The sequence below is a fragment of the Drosophila santomea genome, chromosome 3L (assembly GCF_016746245.2).
Source record: "Drosophila santomea strain STO CAGO 1482 chromosome 3L, Prin_Dsan_1.1, whole genome shotgun sequence".
NCBI classification, from domain to species: Eukaryota; Metazoa; Arthropoda; class Insecta; order Diptera; family Drosophilidae; genus Drosophila; species Drosophila santomea.
The window spans coordinates 889,218-917,100 of NC_053018.2; the positions used below are offsets into that span (position 1 = coordinate 889,218).

General features: G+C 47.5%; 3 protein-coding genes across 5 annotated transcripts; 2 read left to right on the top strand and 1 right to left on the bottom strand.

The window, feature by feature from the left end:
* The first annotated feature begins 92 nt into the window (after positions 1–92).
* Positions 93–5,532, top strand: LOC120449701. The gene is made up of 6 exons (XM_039632316.1): positions 93–491; positions 1,734–2,279; positions 2,372–2,561; positions 3,023–3,400; positions 3,463–3,666; positions 3,789–5,532. The coding sequence occupies exons 2-6, from the start codon at positions 1,787–1,789 to the stop codon at positions 4,456–4,458; spliced, it is 1,935 nt and encodes a 644-aa protein (XP_039488250.1). The 5' UTR covers positions 93–491; positions 1,734–1,786; the 3' UTR covers positions 4,459–5,532.
* A 177-nt stretch (positions 5,533–5,709) lies between these two features.
* On the top strand, positions 5,710–27,415 carry LOC120449511 (chromatin modification-related protein eaf-1). 3 transcript variants are annotated; one of them, XM_039632014.1, is made up of 10 exons: positions 5,710–6,075; positions 7,119–7,680; positions 7,787–8,680; positions 8,746–9,004; positions 22,067–23,975; positions 24,335–24,590; positions 24,651–24,734; positions 24,793–24,960; positions 25,392–25,620; positions 25,680–27,415. In XM_039632014.1, the coding sequence occupies exons 2-10, from the start codon at positions 7,231–7,233 to the stop codon at positions 26,018–26,020; spliced, it is 4,590 nt and encodes a 1,529-aa protein (XP_039487948.1). In that variant the 5' UTR covers positions 5,710–6,075; positions 7,119–7,230; the 3' UTR covers positions 26,021–27,415. The 3 variants fall into 3 exon arrangements, with proteins under 3 accessions (XP_039487948.1, XP_039487950.1, XP_039487949.1); XM_039632016.1 differs by having other exon boundaries at positions 8,749–9,004; XM_039632015.1 differs by lacking the exon at positions 5,710–6,075 and adding an exon at positions 6,755–6,857.
* On the bottom strand, positions 10,964–15,725 carry LOC120449512 (monocarboxylate transporter 12). Its single transcript, XM_039632017.2, has one exon. It carries the CDS (start codon positions 14,691–14,693, stop codon positions 12,243–12,245), a length of 2,451 nt encoding a protein of 816 aa, XP_039487951.1. The 5' UTR covers positions 14,694–15,725; the 3' UTR covers positions 10,964–12,242.
* Positions 27,416–27,883: the final 468 nt, after the last annotated feature.

A 27,883-nucleotide genomic window follows, 5' to 3' on the forward strand; every position in this document is an offset into this window, starting at 1 on the left:
TAGTGGATAACTCGGGGGATGATTGGCCTCTGTTGTGGCGCTGGTAACTCGGACTTCAGTTTCAGATGGACCTCGTCTTATCAGACGCGCGCGGAAGCTGCTCGTGAGCAGACGTCTCGCCAGCTGCCAAAAGCCAAAGAGTTGTTGATCGGGATAAGGCAGCCACTGCCTGCGGGAACCTGTGCTTTCACCTGTGAAAATTAATCACATTCCCAATTAGCAAGCGGCGGAGTGCAGTGACAGGTGCGACGGCAGCCACAATGCTGGCATCCAAGTTCAAACGGCAGCCAGGACGATGACAAGTGGGCTTTTCACACTCAAAGTCGCCAAGTCGAAAATATATGCACCAGCCAGCACACAGGATACATACAGACGGAGCGAAGGCAAATCTGCTTTTAGGTCACACAAAAGGCTCTCGCAGCAGCAGCAGCAGCAGCAGCAGAAGCATCAACAGGAGCGAGGACCACGGCGTTCCAAGAACGAGCCAACAAGTAAGCCACCAATCCTTTGTTGGTTTTCCTGGACTTCATAGACTTCAAAGACTTCGGGGAAACTAAAGGCCAGAAACCTTTTAGGCACTTAGATTCGAATTACGCACTAATTTGCCTTTCAAGTGGATGAAGTGAAAAGTTCGTAAGGAAAGGGTTTCAGTGAAAGTTGAAAGATAGAACGGTTCTGAATCCTTTACATATTGTGTTGCATACTTCCGGACAGCTTTCAAAATGATTTCAGTTTTATGTGGCACATCCAATCTATATAAATCGCATAAACTTTATAGCCTCTTTAAGCCCAACTCCATATAAACTCACATTAAATCCACTTGCCATAAAACAACTCGGGCAACAAAAAGCGTAAGTCAGCCAGCAGAATTCACGGCAAAATAAATGCTTTAGAAAATGAAATATACATGAAATGCACTTGGCTTGCATGCATATTTCATTTTGAAAAAGCGTTCTTATCCTTGCACTCTGAGTTGTTGAGAGCGGTTTGCTGCCAGTTCAAAACTCTTCCGTTTTGGGACCTAAAAATATCACGGAATTCGCAAGCGTTCGCTTTTAATAAAGGTGCATTCTAGTACAAAACTATTAATTATTCTAAGATAAATGCATATATTCCTTTAAACAACTAAAGATGGGTGAGTGATGGGTTAGGTATGTACAAATGTCTAAATTTAAGCAGATTCTCGGGCCAGGCGTGTCAAGTACGACACTCGTGGAGAAACACAGGGGACATGGGGCATTGTGGACCTTGTTATCGGGCTTTTCTGCGTTTTGTTTGGCTTTAATTGCGGCTTAGTCGACTCTGGGCCCTTCAAGGAGCGTCGGCCATTCTTCTGGCCATTCCTTGAGCCCCGTCACGCGGTTGTCAGCCGCTTCAGCTATTCTCGTCGCTGGCATTGTGCCTCGGATTTTAATTGTTCGGCACTCGCAGGCTGCACCGGTGGTGGATGCCACCTCCTCTGGACGCCACCTCCTCTGGTTGCCACCACCTCTGGATGCCACCTCCCCAGGAAGCCACCACCCCTTCTGCAAACCGCCGTGAGCACTGCATAGAGAATGCATTGTGACCTTCCACGGGCAACAGGTGGGGCAGTGGAAGTGGGAGTGGAGGTGCATACTCTACCACATCTCCACTTGTTCTGTGAGATTTATGAACTTTTGCATTGATGACTCCCCGCTAGAAATCTGCTTTACTTACAACGAAATGAAAATGCCGAAAATACTCTTTTTCAGCACCCAAATTGATGACAGCCGATTCGGGCCAAAGGAATTGAACAGCAGCAGCGATGCCCTCGCGTCGCGGTGGTGGTGGCACCACCAAGAGGAAGCACTCGCTGGGCAACCTGCGACGGGCTCACCCTGCCTCTGGAGCCACATGGAACGTGCAGGTGGTGCGCGGCAAGATGTCCTCGAAGTGCCTGTGGCACGCCTGTCGCGCCCTGATCCTGGGTCTCACCCTGATGCTCCTCGGCGCCGGAATGGCCACCTTGGGCTACTATGCGGATCATCTGTCGATGGGTTCCGAGTTGCGGGGCAATGTGACGGTGCGGGTGAAGAACGACCTGAAGGGCTTCCACCTGAACAACTTCGCGTACGTGGGCCCCATTGTCATGGGTTTTGGGGGCTTCATCGTGGTGGCCTCCTGCGTGATGACCTTCGAGGCACGAGACTCCGCCGCTAAGGTCGTTCCAGCACGGCTGCGAGCTGGAGGAGGTGGCAGCAGCAAGAATCCCTCGCGGAGCAACCAAGGAAGTTCCGCGTCACAGCGTCGCGGGATGGGTAAGTACATACTCATAGTTTTGGATGAAAGAAAAGAGAATTTAAAAATGTCATGTTGCTTTTGATATATTGGAATCTCGAATGATCTATAGGTGCGCAGTACCAGTCGAGTCGCTGGGATCAGCACTTCGGCGTGTTCCGCTCCTCGCCGGGTGATCCTCACCAGCAGCCGCAGAGCGCCTGCATCTCCACCACGCATCCGCATCAGCACTCACATCCGCAGCAGCCCTTCGATCGCGAGGCACTCACCGCCGAACTGGTCCAATTCTCCAGGTCACTCAGGTACAGTTGTGGGCTATTGGGGATGATCACCTCATTGGGAACAGAACCTAAATTATATGTATATATCGAAATTCACTTATACGATTGGCTGTTTCTCGCTCTTACCGCCCGCTTTTCGCTTTCGAAATCTGAAAACTGAAATCTGAAATCCGCATCCGCATCCCGCTTCCGCCAACCATCAGTGCATCCAATCGCTTTAGTCCCCAGTGGCGCCGCCTCTCGGGGGCAGGTTCCGCTCCGGATTTGTCCGGATCCCATGCTCATGCCAATACCACCACCAACTCCACCAATGCCACAAACCACCAAAACCCAACCACCACAGTCCCCACTAATTACTACAATTTGCTCTCACTGAATCGATTGTCGCCGCTGGATTGGGAACTGTATTGCTCGCACCGCCGCCACCGTCGCCACCACCACCGCCACTCGCACCACCACCACCACCACAAATCCTCAAGCAGCAGTGTGCGTCGAGTGCGCCAAGTGCGTTCGGGCCTAGGAGCGGGATCCCAACACTCCGGAGCAGGAGGTGCAGGAGGAGGAGCTGGCTCCTCTTCGTCGGCTCGGATCATCAGCAATTCCTCCAGCCTGATCCAGAGAGCCACCAGGGAGTGCTCCCTGCTGCAGCCACCAGCTGCCAGTCGTGTCTACTGGCAGGCCTCCTCCTTCGACGGCGGCAGCAATCCTCCGCCCGGATTGGGCATGAGTTCCAGCGCGGAGAAGCGCAGTGAGCGGAACAAGCGGTCGGACACCGCCAAGCGGCACGTCCTCTCCCGGCAGCGACCCATTGAACAGGAAGAGACGCGGGATCACAGTCGCAGCCCACTAGGACACAGACGGTGAGTTCATGTTATCCAGGAGACTAAGCTATCTAGCTAATATCATATACCATTATTTACAGAAACTCTACAATGTCGGACTCCTCGTACAGCGGCCGCTGGACGGCCCGCTGTGCTTCCGTCGCCAGTCGAACATCAAGTATCGAGTCTCGGCGCATTCAAGTGGATCTTCACAGTCCCGAGGTGATGCCCAAATCCATTCTCCGTTCGCCCAAGCGCTACAGCTCCGGTCCATCGGCCACGCCCTCCGTGGAGAAGGAGTTTCGGTAAGTCCTTGTTGTGCCCCTCTAAAACAAGTTCCCAAATACGACGAGCTTTTGCCGGCAAAGACTGAACCTGAATTTTAATATAGTATTTGTGATTGATTTGAGCTCGGGTTCCCTTGTAGGAGTCAGTTATCTGTATGTTCGGAGCCACCACCACCGGTGCGCCAGCTGTCGGGCCAATCCAGCATGGAGCCAGCCGTTCCCGAGGAGAGTCTGGATCAGTCGGAGGAGCAGGAGGAGACCACACAGCCCAAGGCGTCCTACGAGGAGATCACCGAACTGCAGCACCACGCAAGCAGCTTGCCGCCGAAGAAGGCACGTCCGGGGTTCCTGCCCCTCGCACGCAGCGAGCAGAAGGAGGATGAGAGGCCAGTGGCCAATACGCTGTACAGGAGCAATAGTTCCCGCCAGTTCTACAGGCCCAAAAAAGGGGTGGCGAGCGAGCGGGATGATTCCGTTTTCTACATACGGTCCATGGAAAGGGGATTGGCTGGAAACGGTGGGTGTGCCAGTGCGGATGAGCAGATGTACGATTCACTGAGGGTCATAAACGAACGGAGGACCACTTTGCTGAAAGCCGACTCCCAGAGCTCCTTGGGATCAGCGGAGCGCAAGTTGAGCAGCTTCTCCCTCAAAATGCCGGAGATCACGGAGCGGGAGAACTCTATTGAGATCGAAATAGATGCGGATGAGCTGCATCCCAGTACCCCGCCTTCTCCTCCCCCACCTCCTCCGCCACCCCCACCGGGCAATCCACAAGCAACTGAATCAATCCAGGATGAGGATCCCTAGGATCGAATGGATACACTCACTTCATAGCGTTTAACCAGCAGCCATCGACAATTACTTTAGCAACTCGATTGATGTTTGTATATGTATTTTTGTGCGTGTGCGTGTCGTTTATTTTTATAACCCCTAGATCGTACCTAGATAAGTGTTATATATATATACCAGCAATTATCTCTGTGTTGCCTCGGGCCTAAGCAATCGACTAACGAATCTTCAACGACGTCTATTAACTTGATAAACTGATGTTATTAAACAAATACCTTCAGTTGCGATCGAAATAATTACAGGTTTTTCCAACTTGTGTCGCGGTTAACATTTGCCAACTGATTATGGTTTTGTCAGTACCTATTTATATGTTTAAATTTTCAAAGAGCTAAATAATCAAACTTTATGAATCAAAAATAATCAACTTCTTAACAACTTGAGTGCAAATTGATAAAAAATACCCTGAGATATTATTTTGATCGCAGCTGTCGGCACTAGTCTTCCTATTGTTAGAATATGAGATATATCACGTTATTACGATCCCATATCTTGTGGGTGTACCGTTGTTATCAATACTATTACTATCGGTTACTGTTAATGCTAATCTCTACGAGGATGTGTACTCACAACGATCTAAATACGAAGGCGAGGCCAACAAAAATGCCAGACTTGTGCATACCCTGTAAAAAGTACAATCAGCTTATAGTAAAGACTGATTAGGCAAATTGATTTACGAAATTGGTCAACGGCGAATGGAAAACATGTCAATGAAAAGCAATCGGAACACGGATTAAGTTCGATACACATATATAATTAGTTGTACGACGCTCTCAGTGTTAATCCCCACAAAACAACATTATATGTACCTATACGATTATATATCTGAGTGTTTATTTGTAATCCATGCAATTACAGTGTTTCTCGTTCCATAGATGTTGAAAATCCCACAGAAACCCCGAAAATCAAAATGCCCGAGTTGGTTCAAATGGAAGGCCGAACACGAATCTCTGTTGATGTGCAGCGAATTTTTGTATAATTGTTCATTGCATGTTTAATATTGCATAAATAAAAGCAAAAAATGTGTGTCTAATATATGGTCTGGGTTTTATTTTGTCGAAGGCGCCATTCAAAAACGTTTATTTGGGTTTTAATAACATAGTTATGAATTTAAATTCACCCGCCACTTTTTCACAGCGTTGCCACAGTCTGCACTTGATGGCGCCGCGGGTGGCCACCCTGGCCATCGATAGCACGCGCCGCCGATTATCGCACTGTCATCGATGAGCGACAACCCTGGCAGCAGGAAGGTTTTTCGGCCGAAAAATAAAGAACAATAAAACGTTTGTGGCCCGCAGCAAAAAAGGGATCGCCGAGTGCCGTGTTAACCGGTGACCTCTCGCCCGTGCCCCGTGACCTGTGACCCCGCGCAACGGCCCGCTTCAGTGTTAATTTGTGGCAGCAAAAGCAGCAGAATTTGGAGCAGCAGCGTGTAAAAAGTTGCGGAATTATCGTGGCACCGCGGAGAAAGAGAGAGAGCAGGAGAGAGCGAGCGGAGCGAGCAGAAGAGAGAGATTGCCGCACGCATAAAATATGATCAAATTGCAAAATTGATCTCAATTGGCCACTCAACAAAAGGTACGTTCGATACACCCGCCTCACCGCCCCTGAAACTAGACCGAAAATACCAGCAAACACCGGCAAACTCCATTTACATAAACCTTGGAGCACAAAGTCGGGCAGTAAAATTGCAAAGTTCTAGGGATTTATGGACTTTTCGCTTCCAGCAAACGTTATTTTCCAATTTCTTTTATTTGCCCTGCCTCCGTGTGTGCGTGTGTGTGAGTGCGTGCGCGCTGGTGTGTGTGTTGTGTTCGGCAGAGATGAGTAATTTTTGTACTGCCCAAGAACAGCAAGAAATGCCTGTTAAATGCTTAGAAGTGCTACGCAGTTGCTAAGATGAACGGCCAGTTTCTGTGCCCAAGCCATTTCACTTTCCATGACCAACTTTTAAGCCAGAAAAACACATTAAAAAAGCCCTTTGAACCTGTTACATTCGTGACCGATATTTACGTGAGCCGGCGAATCGTTGCAATTACTCATCTCTAGCGGGCGGCGTGTGGCACCACAAAATTGTCCAGAAAATGGGAACTTTAATGGCCTGCAGTTAGTTTTGTTTGATAAACATGGTTTTTTAATGCGCCTACTTTTTCGATAATCCCCCTTTACACCCTATTGGGATAGTACGTCTCCCTCGCTTTGTTTATTTGATTTTCCTATTACACCGACAGCTGTGAGGCGTTGCCAGATCGCTTTTCTGACTGCGGCACGCGGAGTGGCGTGAATTGAAAATCGCATTTAATTAGAATTTAACCTGTGTCGCGAAAAATAGAATGAAATTGTGCGCTTTGACTACATACGTTAGTATTATAATTAAGGATTCTCTATTGATCGATCTTTTATATCTAAGCTTACAGTTTGCATTTTGTAAAATCACCCATGGTGATCAACAGTTGGTCTCGTCAATAGAAATTGTTTTGAATTCTTACCCTCATACCCTCATAATTTTTATTAATATATTTAACTAGGCGGCACTTAATGAATATTGATTGCCCGGTCTTATATAATTATCTTCCTGAATGTAATACTAATCACTTCGTATGCGCTTTCTTCCCGCACAGCAAAAACCAATTTCAATGTTTGGCGCCTGCTGCGACTCTTGAGATTCGTCTACGTCCGCAAGTACATCCAAACGGGATCTGAGCCAAGTCTCTCACTTTTGGCTTCAAAGCCATGGCGTCCACGTCGACGTCGGCTTCCACGACGGCGGGATCCTCCGGCGCGGCAGGCGGAGGAGCAGCCACGCCCATCTCCACGCCCTCGACACCCCAGCCGTCTGGCGTGAGCAGCGGACCCAGCAATAATGTGAACAACAACAACAATAACAACAACCTGGTCTCACCATCCGGGAACAACAATTTGATGACCCCCGTCCAGGCATTCACTCCGACCGGACAGCCAGTGTACAATCCACCCGTCTACATGTCCGCCCACGGTGGACACCCCCACGCCGGAGCCCACTACCCGGCGATGATCCCCGCTCCGATGCCCAGCAACCACGTCTACGTGAACAACGTCACTGCCAATGTGAACCTGCATGGCTGGCCGCACGGGGTTCCGGCTTATATGCCGCCTGGAGGTCAGCATCACTACATTGGACACGGCGACATGCCCCAGGAGCAGGTGGGTGCAGCAGAACGGGATCTATATGCCTTTGTTCTATCATTTCGCTAATCACTAAGCTAGTATCATCAACACTACTGACTTTCTAATTTGTTATCCCATCCAGGGCAACACGGTGATGCCGCACCTGCAGCCTGTGCCCATCAATTTGGCGCCCCAGGGCGGCTCTCCGAATCCCCATGTTCCTAGAATGGGTGGTGGACGCACGCGAGAACGCGGTCGTCCCCGTGGAGGCGGACCGCGACGCAATGACTACCATGGGCCACGTCACCTCCAGCAGCAGCAGCAGCAATTGATCACCCTTCCGCCGCAGCAGCAAATGCCACCGCCGGACGGAGCCAATCCCGGGCTGCAACTTCAGCCGGATCAGATGAGTCAGCAATTGGCGCCGCCGGAGGCGCATATGCAGCACCTACAGCAGTACTACGCCGCTGCGCCGCCTACATACGCCTACGGGCCGTATCCCTCTCCCTACTTCGCACCGCAGCACGCGAATCTGCAGCCTCCCCCCAATGCCACTGCTGCCCAGCAGGCCACCGGTACGCCGCTCTTCATCTCGGGACCGGTTATGTATAATCCTGCGTGGTTCAATCACGGTGGGTACATCTACCCCATGATGCATCCGGCCGAGTACCAGTATGTGCCCGAAGACGCTGGCCAGCCGGGAGTGGATGAACGTGGCGCTCAGCCGGACGGCGGAATGACCCCCATCTGGCACCAGGGCCCCATGTACGCAGAGGACTTCGAAGTGCTTCAGCAGCAGCAGCAACAGGTGGCTGTACATCCCAATGGAGGTGCCGTCGGTGTAGCCGATGAGCTCAACCACAACAGCTCATCCCTGCCCTCCTCGGAGACGTCGAGCATGCTCAGTCCGAACTACCCCATCTACGATCCGCAGATGCACGAGATGCAGCACCAAATGGGCGTGATGCAGATCTACGACGATGGTCAGATGGCCGCTCTGCAGCCCATCCATCCAGGAGCGGGTCCGCTGCCGCAGGTAAGTGCGCCTGGCATAAAGAGAAGCTGCAGACAATCGCAATATTAAATCTTTCTTGTCGTTAGCAGTACGAGGATGAGCTCGCCGAGTGCGGAGCTCCGCCACCAGGCGCTATTCCTGTGGCCTGGACTGCTGCCATGCCCCTGCCACCGGATGGAGTCCAGCCTGCACTGCTGCCGCCGCCGCATCACATTTTGCAGCAAACATCGCCCATGCTAATCGAACAGCCGGCCCAGTTGGTTCAGGCCCAACCTCCGCAGCCACCAACACCCACTCCGCAACAGCAACAGCAGCAGCAGCAACAACCACATCAGGAGCAAGCGGGTGAGTGCTAGTGCTCAATATTGATTAGTGATTCACTTGGGAATTGGAATTCATAATGCGAGCTGAGTTGCACTTTGTCTAATTTCCCATTTTCCATTGCGAACGTTCGTAATCTTGTTTCATCCGATGTTGGTTGATAGCGAATAATTAATCATTGAATGAAAACTAAGACCTTTCACAGCAGTTGAAAATGTATATTGTACACTGGCCGAGTCATAGCTATTATCTCCTCGTTGTGGGTCAATGAATTTTCCCACTCCTCACTGTTCTCATTGTTACTTTAGTAACTTATTGTTATGTGATTTCGTTGTCAACTAATTCTTAATTGTTACCGATTCAGAAGTATGCTGTGTTTTCCTCTCTTCTTCTGGGTATGCATGCCCATAATTTACAATAGCAGCACATATAATCAGAATTATAGAATATTTATGCATTTATCTTGTTATTGTTTTGAAGCAAGCTCAGCGATTAAGGCAGCGAGAGCATTTTGTGGACTTTTAACCCGACTTTTGCACAGAGTATCTGCGGTTCGTGTTACTGTGCGCCTACTTAATGGCATTTTCTATGTTGTATTTGGAATTCGTGTTCCTATGCAGTTTTCGCTTGCTTTGCCGCTTCCACGCTTCCATTTACTATATTCTCTCCACTTGGCTCACCCTCTTCGGAGGTGTCAAATGACATATACGATGTGAGCACATTTTGCCACAGTTTCTGGGCCTTAATTATTCGGACTGCTTGTTGCCAGGCCTTCCATTGTTTACGGCTGCTCTATTGCTCTGGGTTTGGGCTTGGTATTTATCTACCAACAGGTGCTGAGCTTGTTGACCACCACACACTCGCCCACTGAATCACCCAGCAACCCACTCTCTAATCAGCAGCACAAGTCGCTTCCGTCCAGTTCTTTGTTATTATTTTGTTTGCCTGCTTGTTGTGTTGTGTGCATTGTTCACGCTTATCAATCGAATGGGCGGCTGATTCCGAGTGAAAATGCCGGGTGGACGCCTCCCACCAGTCGCCACTCGTATTCTAATCGTAATTGAGTGGTTCGGGTGCCCATGCAGGGGATTCATCTTAGCCTGTTGACACGGCGTCTTCTATTTGCCTAATTGCTGAACCAAGAGCCAAGTGGACGGAGGAGATGTTGGGTAATTTATTCGGTTGGACTTAAGCTCCAATTCAGTTGAAGTATTGTATAAAACTTGATCGATATGTTAATAATTGCTATCTTGGACTGAAGTGGAAACAGAGTTGCAGATAGGTGCAAGGATTACCTAATTGATTATCAACACAGCAGATTGCGAGATTTTGATTGATTTATAGTTATTTTAGCGATATTTAATTGGTTATTTTTTATTACCTCTCGTGTTTGAATGCACATGAGAATCTCACACGAAGTGGAGAAGGTCTTGCCAACTGATTGGGTTCCAGTTGTGTCCATAGCCGTATCTGTATCTACGTTGGTTCAACGAGCTCCATCTAGTCGAGAGGTTTTACTTTACGGCTGTTTTCGAAGCACTTGGCGCTGCAGACGGCTTTCGTATGGCGATATCGCCAAGTGTTTGTCCACTGACTAGAATGATAAACACTATAGCATTCCCAATATTCCCCTGCAGCCATAACTCTCCGTGGCAAATTGATTAGGCTAATCATTTGGGGCGAGGGTTTTACGAGTAAGCTCGTCGTGATCTGATTTTCCGCGACATCGAAGGGGGTTTCACATTTAACATTCCCTGATAAACGCCTTAGTTTGAGTCCAAGGCGAACTTTTGATCGATGGCTTTTAGAGCGGTGAGATTATAATTGTGCTAAAGCTTTCACGAGTTACCACTTGATACAAGTGCTTACACTTGCTCACATAGAGCGCAGTCCATGGAGTCCGTGTTTGTTGTGTTCAGAGAAGCACAATCCATAATCCACATCCCCCAGATACCCATATTCAGAGATACAAAAACGCTTTGGTTTCGACGGTTTTTAAAATGTATGGCAATATCTTTTATTACTATTCTTCTGGCTGCTTTTCTCATTCCTTCAACACTTATTGTTCTAAATGTTACATTGATGTGTTTGCCACTCGCTCACCGCTTGTTTGTTGCCCCGTTCTTATGCGTAAAACAGATTTAGAATATTGTTTGTGGTACATATTATACTGTTAGTTGGTTTAATTGGTTTTAGCCGCGTGAACAATTTCGTTTGTATAGAACTGCACTTGCCGTATTGCTTATGGTTCGTAGCTACTAGGCTATATGTTTTATGTTTGGATAGTTTAAAACAACGGACACACACAAGCCTTAAAAATCATCATTTACTCTTGGTTTTTTCTGTTGCTGGACTTTAGTTTACTGGTAGTAGTTAGTAACTTACAAAAAGAGCCGTAAATTTGTATTTGAGTTTGCCACCTAAACGATTAGTGTAAAATTGAAAACAATTTTAGTTCATATTTCCGGTTCCTTTGTGTTCTCGCCTTTGAGTTTTGCCATGTAGCGCTCTTTCTTAAAAAATATACAATTTATTATTTCCCGAAATAGTTGCTGCTGCTGGCGCTTAATCGCTTAAGTTAATCGGGCCACATCTACACTTAGCTACACTTTAGTTTACACACATGCTATATATCGCTACATGGCTATAACGCTATTTCGCTACGGTATGACACATTTATAACGCCTCGCCAACAACTATTAGAAGTACACAATAATCTTTAATAGTAGTCATAATGATAATTATAGTAATCGTAGGGTTTAACAAACAAATAATAATAATAGAATTTACTTTACAATATTTTGTGGTTGCTGTATAACAGTTGCAATCTACCAGCGATCGGTATCAGTTTTCGATCGGTAATTTATGAGCGTAGTATAACTTTATATATATAGCCGAAGGTTTCTCTATATCTTATCGCAAGCTAAGCTGAGTTCTCCCGTTGGAAAAGTGGAAAAGTGCATTTTCCGCACGACATCCTCCTCCGCTGTTGCTGTAGGCTTAAAGGTATATATATATATATGTATATATATATATGTGTTGTGGGACCGGCTATATATATCCATCCGTCTTCTCCACTTTGTATATAGGTGTGCTCGATCTCTGATCTCTGATCTCCTCCTCCTGCTTCTTCTCCTTCTCCTCTGCTGTATAAGTAAATAGAAAAATATCTCACCGGATCCTCTTGAGCTCCGCACTGCCACTGCCCCCTGTAAATTCAATCCTCTCTCTCGTTTCCAACCGATCGAATCGCTTCGTAGCCTTAGAGCTTCGATTCGCTCGTCTTTGGGGGGAACTGCGGATGTCCCTCTTCCTGCTGCGGACTCGCCAGTGTCTTGATGATCTTGGGCACTATGGTGATGGGCTGATCCTCGTCGTCCTCGGCATCCTCGCCCTGCTCCTCGTCGATGGGCGTGAGCGTTTCCACATGCACGGGCGTCTCCTCGGACGGACTGCATCTCTTCAGGCAGGGCGCCAGGAAACTGGTTATCGTGGAGATGCCGAACAGGGCACCGGCCATGTAGAAGGGCAGGTCGTAGGTGTGCGTCATGTCGTAGATGGCACCCGCCAAGGGCGTTCCGATCAAGGCGGCAAATCCTCTGAACAGGATCAGCAGTCCGAAGGCATTTGTTAGCTTGTCCAGGCCGAGCAGGTCGACCAGGATAATTGACGTCAGCGAGATGTAGCCCGAGATGGCCAGTCCGAAGAATATGGACATGGTTATGTAGGCCGTGTAGCTGTAGCACAATGGGGTCAAAGTCACGGCTATGGTGGACACCAGGAGGCAGCAGTTGTTGAGCAGCAGCGAGTTCACTTGCGGCAGGTCCGCCACCCATCCGCAGAAGACACGGCCCACGGTGTTGGTGATGCCAATGATGGACAGCAGCATGGCGGCATCGTTCTTGGCTATGTTGTGCTCCTTGGCCGCATCGACCAGGTAGACGAAGGGCACGTACAGACCGGCCATGCCGAAAATATTCGAGACTCCGATTAGCATGAAGACGGGATCCTTCAGCAGGCTCACATCCAGCATGGTGTTCACCACGGACTTCACGGAATCGGGAATGCCCAGGCAGGGGCACAGGTCGTACTCCTCGCGGTGCTTCTCGGCCTCGGCCAAGGGATCCAGTTTGGCCACGCTCTGCATGCTCTTCTCGTACTTGGTCAGCGACAGCACCGAGTTCCTGTAGTTGGCCAGCGACTTCTGGGATTGATATTGCGGCAGGTTCGTCACGGATCCCGAGTAGAAGATATCCTTGCGGGACATGGGTCGCACCATCCTGCCGCTGCTGCCAGTTTGACTGCCACCCTGCCTTTGGGACAGCGACAACTTGGAGGAGGCGAAGTCACCGCCACCTCCTGCCTCCAAATCTCCGCGAGAAGATGCCCGGATGGCGGCCAGCGAGGGCTGGAAGCGCTCCGAGGCGGAGGTTTTCCTCACCCGCGTGTTGAATGCCGGCACGGATCCGTTTTTGGGCAGACTCTGATGATCTCCGGCCAGGAAGGCGGGCTGCGATGCGTTCCGCGTCATGGCATCCTGCGAGTGGTACGGACTGTTCTCCGATTCGGAGTTCCTGTGGGGACGACGGCCGACGGCTCCTGCGGCGGATCGAGCGGATAACTGGCCATTGCTGTCGCCATTTGGTGGAGATTGTGCGCCGTTCTGTCGATGAACATCCACCACTTTGGACTCCGTGATGGTGGGCAGGGTGGAGACGGGATGCAGACCTCCGCCGCCTGCCTGCTGGGCCAGCAGCTCCAGATTCAGGCTGGAATGCACGCCGGGATCCGCATTGAGTGGCATCTTCAGCTTGCGCTCGATGGTTCCATCGGGTAGCTGCACCATGAAGTGGGAGCCCGCAAAGGAGCCCCTTTCCAGCTGCAGCTGCTTCTCCTCGTACATCCGCTGCATCAAGGGCTTCTGCTTCTTCTTTTTCGGGTAGGTCAGGGGCCGCATCATGGCTCCGAAGATGGCGCAGTTGAGGATCAGGCCAGCGAAGATGAGCAGGGCGTTCTTCCAGCCGTACTCCTCCAGCAGATAGGTGGCCAGCGGGGCAAAGGCGAAGGTGCCAAAGCCAGAGCCGCAGACCGCGATTCCGGTGGCCAGACTCCGCTTGGTTTCGAAGTAGTAGCCCACGGCCACAACAGCCGGCAGATAGATCATGCCGAACCCGAATCCTCCCATGAAGCCGTAGGTGGCCATCAGCATGCTCACGTTGGTACTGAAGGTACTCAGGACGAAGGCTATGCACGCGATTATGCTGCCGGCTATGCAGACAGCTCGACAGCCGTACTTGTTGGCCAGAGCGGAAACGATGGGTCCGGCGCTGAGGTAGACTCCGGACAGGAGACTGCCCACCCAGGCCACCGTGCCCTTGCCCTCGTGGAAGTAGGCCACGAACTCCTGCAGGAAGATGCCGAACGTGTAGGCGATGCCGTCCACGATCATGTTGCACATGAAGCTGGCGAAGCAGATGACCCAGCCGTATCCTCCGTCCGGCGGAGGCGGCAGTTCGCCGTAGACGCTCTCCTCGTCGTCGTCATCCTCGTCGTTGTCCTGGTTGTCCTCGTCCTCCGGACTCTGTTCCGCCGTCAGCCTGGCCGCCTCCTCGCAGGCCAGCTCACTGTCCGTCCGCTCGAATCTCCGCAGCCTGGCGGACGAGGCGGAGTTGCCGCCCACGATGCCGGGATTTGAACTGTTAGTATCCACCATGGTGGTGGGGCGGCGATGTGGAAGTGGAAGGGTTAGGGCTCCTGGGCACACACGCGGTTTTGGTGAAGTTGAAAGTGTGGACTAGAAAGTGCGAAGTGCGAAGGGTGCAGAAGGAGGAGGAGGAGGAACGTCCGCTTGGCGTCGCTGCCCGCGTGCGAATGCCAAATGCGAAGGAGAGAGCCCCAGTTTATCTCTTCACTCTCGCTCTTTGCAAGCTCGCTCGCTCGCTTTTTGTTGCTCTCCCACTGCAGTTGTGTGTCTTTTGTGTGTGTGTGTGTGTCAATTGTTATTGAGTTTTTGTTTTCGTTTAGTTTGATAAATTTATAAATTCACTAGCGATAAAAGGCGTGGGCTGCCTGCCTGTATTTAAGCAAATATTAGACGACGACTGCCTTTTAGCCTGGTTCGTGAATATTTCAGCTCCAGTAGTTGGACTGTTTGACTTTGTTTTGTGCTGGTTTCTGTTTAACCGTTACTGTTTTCCTTGCGGTTTTTTTGTGCCTTTTTTTCGCCTATTTCCGCTTTGTTTGTGTATTTTTAACTTGCACTTGCAGCTGCAGCTGAGGTCACTAGAAAATGTTTGTTTTCCTTAAATTTGCCCGATTTTCGCTGGTTTTTCGCTTTGATTTTTCTTTGACTTTGATTTTGCGTTTCTGTGATTTCCTCAGCTTTTTTTTGGGGGTGCTGTACGTACGTACGTGTGTGCGTCGTAATTTGCGAATGCAATTGTATAATTTTCCGATTTTCAGCTTTGAAATTCGATTGGAGAGCGTGGCAGAGTGTCAGCGAAGGGGAGGGGTGGTAGGGTAGAAAGGAGAAGGAAGAAGAGCGGAGTGTGATCGATAAAAAGCGCACACCACACACACACACTCGGCGGCACACACGCACACTACTCGATAACTTTTAGCTGCAGTTGCAATTTGGCGACATTTTCATTTGCTTTTTGCGAATCTGGCGAAAAATAACAATCTCCGATTTTGAATTCCCCGAGTTTTGTTCTGAACTGCTGCGCCGTCCGCTGCGAAATGAAAATGAAAATTCCTCGTAACGGCAGCAAAAAGCGACTGACTGTTATACGATATACAAAGACAAATTCTAAGTTTCTGTAAAAACACTCGCCCGCTCTCCTTCGCGCTCTCTCGCCCGTTTTGTTGCATTTGAAGTTCAAGCTCACAGAGCGCAAGCTCCACTCGCGCTCTCTCGCCCCCCAAAAAACAGCTGATTGAAACAAAAACAAATCGCAGCGAGAGCGGCAGCGAGAGAGACAGAGAGAGAGAGAGGCGAGCCAAGACAAACAACCCCTCTTTGTTTGCCCAAGGGTTGTCTTTTTGTCTTTCTCCCTTCTTTTTTTTACGTCTTTGCTTTTCTTTGATTTGATTTGAATAGGTAATGCCTGAAAAACCGGTAACCGCCTTTCGCCACATGGCCACAGCAATTGTTAGAACTGTTATACTGCACAACGTTCCTATGACAAAGAGCGCCGAAACTGTTGCTCTTTACTGCCGATTTAGGTTAAAGGTTAACTTTTACTTTCCAGAAGCTACGCTCATTTTTACAGGACATCTTGCAGGGCAATTGAACTTTCTTAAAGACACTTTTGTGTTTCTTTTACATTAGATACTACCACATTAAAAGTATCAAGACAAAGTATCAATATGGGTATTAAATAATAATTAGTAATAACAGTACAACTTCCAAACTGTAAGTTCAATTTAGTGGAGCTCTACTGTCCCTCTAAGTGCGTGTTTGGGCGAAGGTGTTACTTTTGTCTGCCGCCTTTTAGGCGCCGACCATTGTATAATCCGCGCATTATCTTTACAGTTGGCTCACCTAAATAATAAAATGCATTCGACACGCAGCTGATAAGAAGGCCTTTTGAGATATTTCTAGTTATTTTGTTTATCAACTTTTTCGACTGTTGCCAGGTCGTAAAATCGTAAAAATGTGCTTTTTCGTCTTCTGGTTTATAACAGTTTTTTTCGGCTTGGTTAGCACTTTTTCGTCGTAGTTGTTGCGGTGCGGTTAGGCACCGAAAGAGATTTATTTCGTTCTCTTTGGCGCTCTCTTACCTTCGTGGGGATGTGTGCCGTTCTTCTTCTTCTTCTACTTGGGTGGTTGGTCAATGTCATTCATAAAAATTCCATGTCAAACACACGCTCGCATGGAAGGAAAACGAAACCCCTCCGATATTATGGGTCAACGCCAGAGGGCGCCACTTTGGCTCTTCCCACGATTCCTTCTTGTGTTATTTGTGTTCCGAATCGCTAACTCGATTTGCTGCCCTGTTATTAACGCATTACGTGGGAACACAAATGGCCAACGCCTCCAATCTTGGCCAACAATCTCTGTGTGTGCTGCCTGCAAATCACACTTAACCTAACTGAAACTGAAATGTAATCCGGTAATCGTAGCAAAACTGTTATACCGCAATGTGCGCGGTTAGATTTCCTCCTATTAAAGTTGCATGTGCCGCAAAATGCAACGTACTCGTGTCCTTTGGAAAACTGGACACCCGATATCCAAAGTTTTCAAGTTTCAGGGGTCTAAATGAGTTGGGTGAATTGGTGGCCGTTTGCACCAGGTGTCTTTGTGAATTAGCTGCCCCATTTAAAGCAGAATTCTGTGCCAAAAAATCAAATGCAAGCGAGAGAAATGTGGGTGCAATAGGGCAATGCACTAAGAAAAACTAGTTAAAGTAATACGAAATACCATGGGATTTAAGTTTATACTATGTTCAATCTAAAATCATCACTTTTCATTACTTGAGTAAAAGTGACAAGTTTGATAAAAGAGACATTCTGCTTTCCATTTTACGAGCGCAAATTGTTTTTCCCACTGTCACAGATGTTCACTTTGTGTAATGAATAGACTATCCTTGAACTATTCATCTTTTGCCGAGCGAACAGAGCTTTGCAGAGACAAGAACACAAAAAGATTTCTCCAGCTGGCCAAGAGCTTTCCTCGGTTCTTTATTTCCTCGTTGCCAAAAGGTTGAATGAACCAGTGATGACTCTTCAATTATTGCCACCCCATACCCCACCTTCCACGCAGCACCCCATTAAGAGCACCCCTTCATGTCCACCACCACCACCACCCCCTTTCTTCCTAGTTCCCATGCCAGTTCTTTGTTAATGAAAATGAAAATTGCGCATACGCCGTGTTGTGCAGTCAATGCTTTTCTCGCTTTGTTTGGCTGCTAAGCGTTTTCTTTTTTTTACGCTGACAACGCTTTCCTTGCCACTGCCATTGCCCCGATTCAGATACAGATACAGATACACGGCGACAGATACGAAAATACAGCTTGTAGAATATTGTGTTTTCAATATGACGCAGTTTGTTGCTTCGACTGTTTTACCTTGCTGTTTTTTGTGCCCGTTCAACTTGTTGCGTTGCTTGGTATGCAACGCCCGTTTTGCCGATGAGCCTGGCCTCAGTATCTGTCAGATACATTGCCTATCTGGCATCTACAGTCGAACTTGGGCCATAATCAATCCGACTTGTGGAAAAGCATTCGCTTAGGGAGACTTTGATATGCCGAACTCCCAATGCCAAGACAAGTCCTTGTTTCAGTTAAGTCAGGACGTTTCACTTCATCTCGTGAAGTGCTTGGTCTTCTGCCTAGAGTTCTACTGTATGTACGGGTTACTCTCCTTCTTAATCTGCTACTCGCATTTATATGTTAATGTGGGCGTGTGTGGGCGGTGGGCGGTGGGTACAGGATACATTTCAGCGCGTGTCCTTGTGTTCCACGGCTGTCAGTTCACCTCAACTTCTGTGGCTCGTCGTCGCACCATCGATGCCTATCAGTTGATGCTTTAAAGCCACATCGAAATAAACCGTCAACAGCTTGTAAATAACTAGGCGATAAGGTGGCGGCACCACGACTAACCCCTTTGCTCTATCCGCACCAAAAACTTTATAGTTTGTTTGTTTTTTGTTTTTCTTCTGCGACGAAGGTCGCGTGGCTCATGGAATTATGCAATTTTCGTTCGCATTCAATTTCACTTATTGTTCTAAGCACTAAGGCAGCCGCCTGTCTGTCTTCTTCGCTTCGGCTGTTACTTATTGTAGATTGACACAAATGAATTCAATTGAGTTGCCTGCAACAATTCGTTTTTGGCCCTGTTGCCAAGCGATGGAAACTGTGCTCATTCTTCGGAGTATTCTATAGTGCTCCGTGTCCGTTATGATACGGACCATCATCCAACGCTTTAGATTACTTATCAATTTCAATGGGGTAGCGGCAGTTAAAGTGCTGGGAACACGCTTCATTATGGGAATGCATGCGGGTCAGTTGAATCCATATTGAGGGCGTGCGAATGTGTGCGACTCACGTTACGCATACGACGCGTGGGCTGGAAAATGGAAAAGTATCCTTTTCTCTCTTTTGTATGCGTTTTCCTTAAAGGGAAAATAGATAAATTACATGTTTTGATGGCGAAATCTGTGTATGGTGCATACATTTTATAAGAAATAAATAAATTAGTAAAGGCACATTCGATATTGTGGGCATGTATAAATGCATGAATATCGAAGAAGTGCAGCGTTTGTATAATTCAAGCACAAGAAAGAAACTTTCTTGCTATCTATATGTGCCATAATTGCATACACTGCAGTATTCTTTATACTGGTTTCTTTGTTCTCCAAAATAAACTTTAGTCGCCACGCACTTTGATTTGTTTTCATTTTTGTTTGTGACTCAGGCAGCTGATTAAAGGAACTAATCAACAGAATGAATAACTTCTTATAGAGATAGAATTACATTGTTTCTTTTGTACGCCCCAGATTATTTTGTATGTATATTTGAAGATGGTAAAGCTTTGAAATTTCGATTTCGTTTCATATTAAGCTGCTAAGTGCGGGTAATATAATATCTTTATGACTTTATATTTATATCTTGTTAATTTGTTTGTGGTGTGACTTTGCTGTATCTGAAAATATGTTTTTCTTGCCGATTCTCTCAATTAAAAGGCGTCCACATCGTGCTTACAATTGGTTACTCTCGGATCGAATCGAAGCTCAATGAGCATAAATTACTCATAGAGCGGGTCTCGGCCACCGGTTCCTCCGATTTCTGTTGCTAGCTAATAAAAAATTGAATAAAATCGCGCGTTCAATAACAGCAACAATTGTGGATTGTGGAAAAAGGGGGAGGCTTTCTGGAATGCCAGTGACTTAACCGAGTTTGACCCATTTTCATTGGATGTTTATGTTCGATATTCGTTTGGGGGGAACGAAATCTGATTTCTTTTCCCCAAAAATATATTTACCCACATACATAATATCCATATATTTGTGGCCTGATCAAGTGCAATTTGAGAATGGAAAACAAATTCATTTGAACTAATGAAGCTTGGTGGGCACAAACTGTTATACGCGCCCAGATGAAACCGAAAGCGGATGGGTATTTCAGTTTTCTAATGGATTGACATTCTGGCGAGCACCGACCCCCGACCCCGTTGATTTTTCATTTATCACATGGAACATGGAACATGGAACATGGCATAACAAATGGAAATTGAGTACAGTCCCGCCGCCTGCCGTAGTATTATATTGTATATGGTTCGTGCCTGACAATTTCCCTGTTTGCTTTTGTTGCAGTCAAACAACCCATTGCAATTTACCTGTGCACTCAGCTCTGTAATTATCCATCCAACCTTGTGACAGTGCGGATCGCCGCTCTCTCTCTCGCACTATCCCCACTCAGTGCGTCCCTCTCTATTGCATCGTTATGGCAACACGTTCCAAAGCGACACGCTTGTTATTGCACCCAAGCCGACACCCTGGCACAGATTTCCCCCCACCTCCCCCTTTAACTATTTTGAATGCATTAATCTCCACACATTTCCATACAATATTTGCACTCGATTTGCTCGATTTCACCTATATTTATATTTATTGAACAACACCGCGCGCACACTTAGTTCTCGGCTTGTTGCTCGCTAATTGAAATTAATTAGCGCACTCGAAATTCTCATTGTCATATGATGGAAATAATTCCAATAATAAATGGGCGCCTAACACCGGCTGCCAATGGCCAAAACTCTGAATTGAAGAGCACTTGGTTAGTGCTCAATCGCTAATTCCCATTTTAGCAAGTTCGAAATGGCCAACAGGCAGATATAAATAATAATGATAGCAGCTCAAGTACAGGTTGCCCTGGGAAAGTTGTCTTTGAAGTTAAGATCCAATCGAGGCATACATTTCTAGTGCTTGAAAAAGTTAATGCGGGATTTTGAGTCGAGAAAAGAGCGGGCAAGGTATGTAAGCTGATCGCAGAAGTAAACAGAACATTGTACAATTTATCAAACATTTTCATATTTCCTCATAGTTTTTATAAGGGGAGCGATTGATTGCAGCTAAAAGATCAAACTGAATTGATCATGCATATATTGAGATATATCAATGATAAGCTCTCGATATCTGTAGTTTACATTTCCCACTATTAATCCTTACCCCGACTCGAATGTTTTCCCATCCGCTTCGTGTAAACTAGGGAGCGATCTGTTTGAACTGCATCTGGAATGGGATGGGATGGGAGATCACATGGATGTTGACTGCCGTCCGCCAGTGTTGACTTAACCTTTTTCCGGCTCCGCTGTGTAGAAGGCTCTTATCGAGTCGGCTGGCCATGGCGTTTCTCCGTTTATCTGGTGGCCCATATCAGGGTCGAGTGCGAAGTTCAAACACCTAGCAACAGGGCAATACGCCAGTGATTTAATAACAATTTGGTCCGCCGAATGGCCGAATGGTAAATGGGGTCTACTCACTCGCCGACACTCTCCACTGTTTTTTCCCTACTTGAGTTTGACATGGATTAGTTATGTTTTCTATTTGCACTGATAGCTGCAATCGATGGCCCGGCCCGCTTATCAGTATCAGAGCAAATAAAGCAGAAAGGCGGGCATGAGAACAACAATGCCTGGCGGCAGTTATTGGACCATCCATATATGTGGATGAAACCATAAAAACCCCGTGGAGCCGGAAAAGAGAAAGATATATATTTGGATCTGCGCTGGGTGTACAAATATGCAGACAGATTAGCAGGCTTATCCGTATTTGCAGTGGATATTGTTTGTTAAATTGCCAGTTCCTCGCATAACAACAATCAATTTGGGGTTTAATTAAGCATTAATTGTTTATGGCTTCCCCAAAAGTCCCTTAAAAGGCAGACAGCTAAACATTCCGTCAGTGATCGTTGAAGTTCTAAGCATTTGGCTTCAATTGGCATCAATTATGTTGATTTGGTAAATTTGTTTGTATGCGGCAATTGAATTTCTTCTCACATTTCAATAGCGGGTGCTGGGAAATTGCCATTTAAGGTCAGTGTAAAAGCTTTTATTGATTGTAATCAACTTTCTTGCTCTTTGCAGTTGACAAGAGTTTGACAAAGAACAACAACGAGGTGGTGGCCTTGGATGAAAAGTTGGCCAACGAGAAGCAGCAGCAAATCGAGTTAGAGTTCCGCCAGCAGCAACAGGAGCAACTGCAGCAGCAGCAACAGCAACAGCAACAGCATCATCATCAGCAACCACAACAGCAGCAGGCAGAAGAGCAGCAGCAGCAAACCGAAAAACCGCCAACAAAAGTGCCAAACCTGGTGGTAGCAACAGTGGCACCGCAGCTGCAACAGCCACCACCGCAGCAGCAGCAGCAGCAGCAACAGCAGCAGCATCAGTCAGCTTCGCAGCAACATCAGCAGCAGCAAACATCACCGGTGGTGGTGCCGCCACAGCAACAGCAGCAGCAACCACCTGCGCAGCAGACTAGCTACCATGATCAGCATCATTTGCCGCAGCAGCAGCAAACGCAGCAACCGCAGCAACAGCGCAAGCCTTCGCAGCAATACAATCAATCGCAGCAGCAACAGGTGCGTCGCAAGTACTCCTCTGAGTACAACCATCATCATCACCAGCACGGCAGCAGCGACACGGGCATCCAAACCACCAAGACCATGTCCTGGACCAATTCCGCCCAGCACAAAAAGTCCACACAGTCGGTTTCGGTCACCGCTTCTCCCAACAATGTAAACAATGGACCGGCAGTGGGTGCTGCAAGTGGTCCGGCGGGCAAAACCAACTACAGCCACACTACAAAGACGTTCACCAACCAGCAGCATTACCAGCAGCAACACTACCACACTCAAAACACATACAACAACAATAGCAACAGCAACAGCGGCGGAAGCAGCAGCAACAGCAGCGCGAGCAGCAGCAACAACCAGCCTCAGGTGCGCAACTATGGCACCATGAAGGTGCCCTCCTCGCCGGTGGCAAGCACAGCGCCAACGCTGGAGCGCAAGAACAGCCAACAGACAGCGGCGGCACCCGCAGCAGCAGCTGCTGCAGCTGCAGCACCCGTGGCAATCGCAACAGCAACTACCTCAACGGCCAGCATCACGGCTAACCCGAATCAATTTCAACCGGAGTCTGGCAACAGTGGTGCCTCGCCAGACGTAGCTGCCACGCAGCAACAGCAGCCTGCAGCACAGCAGCATGCAGCACAAGCAGCAGCAGCCCCAAGCAAATCGTATAGCAGCTATGCCTCCAAAAAGCATCAGAGCTACGAGCCCGTAGTCCTGAGCTCCGTGGTGGCCACCAGCTCGTCAGCCAGCTCGTCGCAGCCCCAGCTGAATCTTGCCCCACCTGCGCCGCCAGCCTCGCAGAGCAGCAGCGACAGTTCGCAGCTGTCGTGGGCCAGTCTGTTTGCCAGCAAAAAACCCGTGGCCAAGGTGGCACCATACGAGGCCAGCAAAATTGCCCAGCAGCAGCAGCCATCCCATCCCGTGCTCCAATTGGCTCCTCCGCAGCCCGCTCAAGTGGCAGCTGCCGCACCAGTTGCTCAGCTGGCGTCGCCTCCTCAAAATGTGCCCCTGCCCACGGCTCACCAGCAATCACAGTTGCCAGCACCTGTGCCCGCGCCCACGGCTCCGCTGGTCACACCAGGAACACTCTCCTACTCGGCTGCATCCGCTCAGGCCGTTCCTGCTCCCAGCCCCGCCTCGGCATCCGTCAAACCACTGAAGGCGGAACCCGCGCGTCCGGTGCAGCAGCAACTGGATGAGTGGACCAACAAGTACGCCGAGTACCTGACGCGCCACAAGACCAATCTGGCGGCGATCAGCCTGCGTCCGCGAGGACTGACCAACAGGTCAAACTACTGCTACATCAACTCGATCCTGCAGGCCCTGCTCGGCTGCTCGCCGTTCTACAACCTGCTGCGCTCCATTCCCAAGCAGGCGGCTGTCCTGAGCGAGGTCAAAACGCCCACTGTGAACGCCATGTAAGTTTATAGAACGAACCCCAGAATTGAACGTATATTTAGCTCAATCAAATCATTCGAAGCCATGCCACAGGCAAGTCAACAGACACTTCGGCACCAATTGCCAGCCGGCGTCTGTGTTACGCTTGTGGCAGATGAAATGCCACCGGCCCCGTCTACGTTCTTTGGTTGCCTCCGTTTTGGCGGTAGCTGCTGAGCGTTGGGGCTGGTGCACGTGCTCCGCTTTTGGGCAGGGGATTTCACTTTTAATGGATTCCTTCGCCAAGTGCGGCACAAACACTATTGTTACTCTTTCTTCTTTTACATAAAAGTACACTGCCGTTTACGTTATATAACGTTCTGTTTTTTATGGCCATCAGGATGTCTTTTATGACCAACTTTTCATCGCTGCCCAGCGGTCTCCGGCTGCGTCTGAACAACCTCAACAAGGGAGCCCAAAGCAAGGGCAAGGACGAGTTTGTGGGCTCCGATTTGCAGTGCGACATGGCCTTCGAACCCACAGAGATCTACAAGCTGTGGAACGACAGCCGCGAGGAGCACGTGGAAGGTCGTCAGGAGGACGCCGAAGAATTCTTGGGCTATGTTCTTAACAAGCTGAACGACGAGATGCTGGAGGTGTGTACTTGCAAATATTGCGTTTGAATATTTCTCATTGTTTTGTTTGGTGTGTTGCAGGTGATTAAGCTAATTGATAAGCCCACACCCCAGCAAAATGGCCAGGAACCCGCGGAACCAGAGGATGGCGGCGATGTTTGGCAGGCAAGTTAATTGCTTTATTATGATGTCATTTCAGTTAATTGAATGTTTTTCTCCCCAGATGATTTGCAACAATCGTAACAAGGGCAGTGTGACCCGCCAGACCGACTTCGGACGCACTCCCGTAAGCGATATTTTCCGGGGAGAACTGCGCTCCCGGCTGCAGCGTGAAGGAGAACACTCCACGGATGTGATTCAGCCTTTCTTTACGCTTCAACTGAACATCGAAGTAGGCTTTTAATTTTAATACCCTTTTACCCTTAATAACTTAGATATAGAATTTAGTTCCTAAGATCCCTAAAACGTACAAGTCTTCTTGTTTGTATGTTTTATGGCTTCTTCGTGGCTTCATTGGTATTAAATCATTTAATCACCACAGACAAGTCAACAGACACTTCGGCACCATTTCCCAGCCGGCGTCTGTGTTACGTTCGTGGAAGATGAAACGCTCAGCCTCGTTTGCGTTGGGTGGTTGTCTCCGTTCTGGCGACGGCCACCAGACGTTGAGGTCGATGTACGTGCTCCGCTTTCTAATAGAGATAATCATATGTAATATGGTTTTTCTTTAACAGTGGACACAAACATTTAATACATTATGTTACAGAGAATATCTTGGCTTTATCAGCTTTTTTAATTCGTATGTGTTATATCTGCTTACAGAAAGCTGCATCTGTGAAGGAGGCACTGGAGATTCTAGTGGGTCGCGATCAGCTGGAGGGAGTCACAGGCAGCAAAACCAAACAGGAGGTGGTGGCCTGGCAGCAGATGACGCTGGAGAAGCTGCCCGTCGTCCTGATATTGCATTTAAAGTACTTCGACTACCGCTCTGATGGGTGCACAAAGATTTTGAAGAAGGTGGAGTTCCCCGTGGAACTAAAGATCGATGCCAGTATGTTGCAATGCAATCGCTTAGTACCGTGCCGATGTTAATTTATCATTTCATTTCAGAAATCCTCGGCTCAAAGAAGACCTCGCAGAAGCAGCGCGCCTATCGCCTGTTTGCGGTCGTCTATCACGACGGCAAGGAGGCTTCGAAGGGCCACTACATCACGGACGTGTTCCACACGGGCTACAGCAGCTGGCTGCGCTACGACGACAGCTCGGTGAAGCCGGTCAGCGAGAAGCACGTTCTCCAGCCGCACACGCCTCGTGTGCCCTACCTGCTGTACTACCGCCGCTCAGACACTTTGCCACCGCAGCAACAGCAAAACCAGCAGCAGAATGGCGGAGGATCGGGTGGGATTGTGGGCAGCAGCTCCTCGTCATCGAATGCCGGGGATAACAAGTGAAGAGGAACGACAACGGGGCGTTGTAAAAATACATCAGAACTTTAAGTGCTAGCGATATACTACATATATTTTTGTGTCAGTGCGTGTGAGCGAGAATGCGAGTTTGGTTTTATATGCATATACATATACAAATTAACAAATTAACAATTAGATATATTCGCGCGGTATATATTTAAGCCCAAAGTCCAAAGCGCATGACCGTGTGTTAGAGTACGATTGTGTGAGAAAGAAAATTAGCTCTAAGCTAGACTAGAATTAAGTTAGAGTAGAGAAATAGGCAGCAAAAGAAACTCGTTGGAACGAAAACTTTGTACAAAGAGAAACGAAAGAACTCTGTAAACTAAACAGCGAGTAAATTAACATATAACTTAGTGCTAAATTTACAAAATCCTTCAGCGTAGCGAAGCCCCCATATATCTGTGGCACAAAAGCTCTCCCAGATGTTAGAAGTAGTGGATGTTAGAAACGCCCTTACGGTCCCTTGAAATTTTGGCGATATGTTATGACAAACGCTTTGAGCTGTACATATACACAAATAATCATATATTGTAGTTGATCAGTTTCGCGGCATGCACCATGCATTTAAACAAACCAACCCAGCAACAATATATATATCGAATGCTTTGAATATGCTTTAAAGAAAAATATACATTTAGAACCAGGGTGTTTTCCACACAAAGAGTAAATACAGGCAGTGGTGGTCAGAGCAATGGCCGCAAGCATCTCAGCGTCTGCAAGCCAAATTGGATTACTTTGGTTATGGTCTCGAAGACCAAATCAAATAGTTTCTTCCTTTACTAACAATTTTTGCTCAGGTAGATGGAAGTTTGAACATGAAAGTAACGAGCTGAACACATTATCTTCACGGCCACTTGCTAGACCACTACTGCACATTGCATTGCATATAGGCAGCAAAATAAGTTAACAACGCGTTCATTTTGTAATTTATTTTATATGTTGTTTAGTTTTATACGTAATCAGTAATCAGTTAGGCAAGCAGATTCATATATACATATACGGAACTTGTTATTCATAGTTAGAGAAACTTTTTTGGGGATTGTCCCCGGCTTAGATGCGATGTGTTTGCCTTCATGATATTCGAGTTCTTAACTTTCTTTCCTCAGACCTAGAGCATTTAGTTTTTCATCATGTTAGAGAAATGTGTTGGGATTGTAACGAAAGATTTAAAAGGAATTAATAATTATTTGTAATCGGGTACGAACTAAAGCTAATCAACCATACTAGTTAATAGATGTCTTACAAACGTATACACCCATATATATTTTCTTAAGCTATATAATCTAAACGCGTATATATTATTTATAGATATCGTGCCAATGTTAAAACATCTAAAAATTTCAAAAACCAAAAAAAAAGTTAATTCGAGTAATAAGACATTATAACTTGTCAAAGCTTGTCAGTGGCTAAACAAAAAGGGAATAATACAATTAATTAACGAATAATAACTACTTATCATTTGTTTGATGACTACAATTTTCAAACACCGTAAAAGCAAAATGATTTTTAAATGGTCATTTACAAATATTCAAAGATTACTGAAGTGCGTGCTGATTCAACCGACGAGTAATCGTTCTCAAATGAATTGTTATTCTGAAATGCATCTAAGAACCCGGTCTTTATTGGTGAGGGAATAAGCTGAAGTCTTCAAATAATCTTGTGGTAATCGTATAATAGTGGAATGCATTGGCATATTTCGCATATATTATGAATAGGACTCAAAAGCGAAACCATAAATATAAATCTACATATATATTTTGATGTTATACATATATGAACTAATTTTAAGCGAAATTATAGGATTTTTATAGAAACTTGTACGCGTCTGCGTTTCGCTAGTTACAA

Coding starts and splice junctions, on each gene's coding strand:
- LOC120449701 (XM_039632316.1), top strand. CDS start 1,787: ATGCCCTCGCGTCGCGGTGGTGGTGGCACCACCAAGAGGAAGCACTCG. Junction 2,280..2,371: donor GTCACAGCGTCGCGGGATGG/GTAAGTACATAC, acceptor AATGATCTATAG/GTGCGCAGTACCAGTCGAGT. Junction 3,667..3,788: donor TCCGTGGAGAAGGAGTTTCG/GTAAGTCCTTGT, acceptor GTTCCCTTGTAG/GAGTCAGTTATCTGTATGTT.
- LOC120449511 (XM_039632014.1), top strand. CDS start 7,231: ATGGCGTCCACGTCGACGTCGGCTTCCACGACGGCGGGATCCTCCGGC. Junction 7,681..7,786: donor GCGACATGCCCCAGGAGCAG/GTGGGTGCAGCA, acceptor TATCCCATCCAG/GGCAACACGGTGATGCCGCA. Junction 8,681..8,745: donor GAGCGGGTCCGCTGCCGCAG/GTAAGTGCGCCT, acceptor TCTTGTCGTTAG/CAGTACGAGGATGAGCTCGC.
- LOC120449512 (XM_039632017.2), bottom strand. CDS start 14,693: ATGGTGGATACTAACAGTTCAAATCCCGGCATCGTGGGCGGCAACTCC.